This window comes from Urtica dioica, chromosome 5 (genome assembly GCF_054948205.1).
Source record: "Urtica dioica subsp. dioica isolate 48M chromosome 5, U.dioica_male_clone48M_v1_H2, whole genome shotgun sequence".
NCBI classification, from domain to species: domain Eukaryota; kingdom Viridiplantae; phylum Streptophyta; class Magnoliopsida; order Rosales; family Urticaceae; genus Urtica; species Urtica dioica.
The window spans coordinates 29,202,331-29,206,610 of NC_142760.1; the positions used below are offsets into that span (position 1 = coordinate 29,202,331).

Consider the following 4,280-nt stretch of genomic DNA (forward strand, 5'->3'; position numbering starts at 1 on the left):
CATACAGAACCACCGAGCACTCCTCAACTGGCGAAATGCCTTTCTCCCTCGCATACGGTTCCGACGCGGCCATACCGACCGACGTCTTAATACCAACAGTAAGGAGAGAAAATTACTCAACAGAGGTAAACAACGACATTCTAAAAATTAACCTAGACCTGTTAGAAGAAAAAAGAGAAAAATCCAGATTAAGAAATCTAGCTAACCAGCAAAAGGTTACTCGGTACTTCAACAGGAAAGTCCGACCAAGATCATTCAAAGTCGGCGACAAAGTCCTCAGAAGAGTTTTTCTCCACACCAAAATCCACCAGGAAGGAGCCTTCAACGCAAACTGGGAAGGACCCTACATCATCCGAGAAGACTTCGGAAACGGGGCCTACCGACTACAACAATTGAGCGGCGATATGGAGAAAAACCCCTGGAATGCTGAGCACCTTCGTCGATTTTACGTTTAACTTTTTTATCTTTCAAACATTCAAAAAGCGGCTCGGTCGCAAGTGTTATTTTTACTTTTCAAAAAGCGGCTTGGTCGCAAATGTTGTTTTTACTTTTCAAAAAGCGGCTTGGTCGCAAATGTTGTTTTTACTTTTCAAAAAGCGGCTTGGTCACACGTACTCTCAAAAATTCATAAGTTAATAATCTTTTGCTCCAATACTCGGTGTTTAAATTGCATAATTTCTATTACTCTTGGCAAAATAAACTCGGCGGCAGGATAATCAGCAAACACTTGTTTCAGTTGCATTAAAAAACTTAAAGAAAATCTACTTAGTTATACTTTATTTTGCCAAACTTCAGAAACATTTTTTTTGCCAAAGACAGAAACTATTATACATACAACCACAAATCAGCTATTCAAAACCCGAACGGGTAAAACAAAAATTACATAATAAAGATCCGACCACGGATCAATCGTTCAAAACCCGAGCGGGTTAACAGAAAGTGAAAAGAAAAAATAAAATAAAAATCCTAATCCTGGTCGCCTCCTCCACCCAAATCATCGCTAGCCCTTGACTCCGAGTCGAGATCGAGGTCCGTCGCATCCAGAGTAGGATTCTTCGGACCAAGGAGCCGAACAGCCTCGGTCATTCCAGCGGTGTAGAGATCATCGCGCATGTCGCGATAGTCCTCGGAAGCTTTGTACTCTTCCACCGCCGCTAAGCGAGCAGCCTCAAGATCTGCTCGGAACTTCCGGGTTAGCTCTGACCGAACCTTGGCTGTCTCGTCCCTGGCAGCATCTCTCTCCTTGAGGAATCGATCATTCCGTTGTCTCAAAGAGGTGAGCTCGGAGCCTAGCAGTCCGACAAGACCGGTCATGCTGACAAAGCTCTGTGATGATCAAAAGGTCAGTCACAACAAGTTGTCAAGAAAGGGAAAGATGCCGACTAGATGAGTAAAAACGTACCGAAACCACCAAGTCGGTGGCCTGGTTAAGCCTCTCTAAAGGCTCGAACCCGAGAACCTCCTGAACCTTCTCGGCAGGAAAACGCTCGTGAAGGAAGGTTACAACCGGAGCCAGAGGGTCAGAGGCAGAAGAAGGTTCGGCCAGGCTTTTCACCGGAGAAGAGCTCGGAGGCTCCGAAACCTTCGAAGTAGACAAGGCCGTCCGCTTGCTGGTAACCGAAGCCTTGGAAGCTTCGGATTGGGAGGGATCAGCTCCGGAGCGGATTTCTTTTTCGCCATCTGGGCAATCTCTGTTAAGAAACAAAAATGAAAATGAGAAAAGACTGGAACATATGCAAGTTGATAAGGGACAAATAGAATACTCACTCGAATAGGGGTAATAATAATATTGGTCGAGCAGGTCTGGGTCCGACAACACAAATGTCGACCGATCAGCCTCTGAAATATCGAAGATCTCTGAATGGAGTGGTCGCTCGTCCTCGGGATATTGTGGAAGGGAACCTGGAACCAAACAGAAAACATATCTTCCCGGCAGGAGGCTGATCGGCCCTCTCATGTTCTAATGGTGCCGAGACAATAATGCCCTCGGCTATCTCAAATTCCTCCCTCAGCTCTTGGATATATTTCTCGGTAACCCGAGAAGTCCAAACCTTAGCCGAAAATTGGCCCTCTTTCCATTCAAAGACCAGGGCCTCGTCCTCTTCCTCTGGGAGATCGACCCCAAATGTCCTCCCACTCGGACCCGGAATGCCTTGAGAAGAGCCCTTTCCTCGGTCTTGCGAAAGAGATAGGCTCGTTGAATCACGAGATTCCGACCCGCTCTCCCTCGAAGAAGCGGACGAAGACGATATCTCCACATACTAAGAAACTGGAGGGCAGCTGTTACGGGATAAATCAGTCGAACACCGAGTAGAATAGTCGGAATCCCGAGTAGCAAGAGGAATCCAGCACCGAGCTTAGGTTAAGTAAACCCAAGGGCCATCCATTGAAAAGGAACGAACCGTTCATAAGTTAAGAACGAAACCCACCGATCAGAACTTCGGAGAGAAGAGAAGAACGTGGGTCAAAGACTAGTCAAAACCAAAAGAAAACATGTTTCAAACTATAAAACGCACACCCCGACGGTTCAGGAACCATACGAAAAGTATTAACTGTCCACCTCAGCGAGAGGTGAGAGGCAGTTACCCAAAACCGTCCAGAACGTGGGATTGATCACCCCACGTTCCCCAGAATAACCGCCAGAGACACGACCACGAGGCCACACCAGACGAGTATAAATAGAGGCTGCGACACAGAAATAAGCACGAACTTTTTCACACACTTTCTTTCACTTGAAACCTCTAGAAAACACCGCTCTCTTGTATTAGATTCGTCTGTATAAAGAGAAAGTCTTGCCTAAATCATCTCTGTACTCGGAGCCCTTGTACTCGGAGTCTGTGTATTTTCGTGAGATATTGTTGTACTAATTTTACAGGTCAACAAAATCGGACCAGACCACTTATGTAGATAAACCAGATCGGACAATTTATAAAGATAAACCTTGCCATACCAAATCAGTGAAATTATAGGTCCCTGGTTTTATGGTTATTTTTGCACACCCATTAAGCAGCTTGTGGTTACAAAATTTTTATTAAATTTTTTTGTTTAGATTTATAAACCGGAAATAAAAATCTAAATTATTTAACATATGAAAATTATGGAAAAGGTATACGAAATTCTTCATCATAATTTTAGACGGTTTAATTAAACCTGAATTTTTCCAATTTCGTTGCCTAGATTCTATAGGATTCGGATAATATATATTTAAACACGCTTTTCCTAGTTTTAGAATCCGACTAGGTTATTGGTTCTTGTTATATATGACTTCTTCTATACATATAATAAGCACCAACACACACATTACCCAAAAAAAAGAAAACTCACGCACTTGAACAACATGGATGACGACATTCTCCACGGCGAGACCAGCTACTGGTTGAAGATTTGGAGGGACACCACCGCGACTCCTCCGTCGCCGCCGCATTGCTCCGCCGGTTCCGGCGACCGATTCTTCTCTGTCGCCGCCACGTTCTTCCACGTGGCCACGAACGGCCTCCTCCCACCGACTAGACTCATGCTATCGCCCTCGCGCCACCACTCCGCAATCGTACCTCGCAACGAGTTTCTCTCATTCGGCCCCGAAGCCGTGCGCACCCTCTTCGCCACCCACCTCGGTCTCCCCACTGAACTCACCGACCATGACGTGGCCGAGTTCGCTTTCCACATGGCCGAATTCGCCGAAGCCGAGTCCCAGGAAGGCGGGCCCGCGGTGGCGGTTGTTCCGGTGCAGATGAGGCTGACCGCCGTGACGTACCTTCAGCCGGACGTGTTTGACGACCTTTTCCGTGCAGCAACGGAGGCGGACGCCGGATTCCGGACTGTCCCCGCCAGCGAGGCCTCCGTAGAAGCCCTGGAAGTAGTGGCTATGGACGACGACAACAACGATGATGATCGGGGCCGGTGCACTATTTGCTTGGAAGATCTATTCGCCGGAGATCATGATCATCGTGATGCTGCGAAGATGCCGTGTTCGCATTTGTTTCATAGAGAGTGCATAGTTCAGTGGTTGGAGACGAGTCACTTCTGCCCTCTCTGCCGTTACGCTATGCCGACTTCCTAGCCGGATTAATTATTATTTCAATTCATTAAGTTGTATATGAATGTGTTTAGAGAAAATTAGTAGTATTTTTCTGTACATTTAGCCTACCTTTTGAGATTAATTTTCTCTTACCCTGTTACCCATTGAGGTTATTGTAAACGTTGTTCTTCACTAAAAATTTGTAACAACAATGATAGATGATATATCAGACAAAATGGCCTTGAGAGAAGTTTTGTTTCCC

The 4,280-nt window shown here is 45.9% G+C and overlaps 1 protein-coding gene across 1 annotated transcript; it reads left to right on the forward strand.

The window, feature by feature from the left end:
* Positions 1 to 3,337: 3,337 nt before the first annotated feature.
* Positions 3,338 to 4,060, forward strand: LOC149397772 (uncharacterized). The gene has a single exon (XM_089614349.1). It carries the CDS (start codon positions 3,338 to 3,340, stop codon positions 4,058 to 4,060), a length of 723 nt encoding a protein of 240 aa, XP_089470475.1.
* Positions 4,061 to 4,280: the final 220 nt, after the last annotated feature.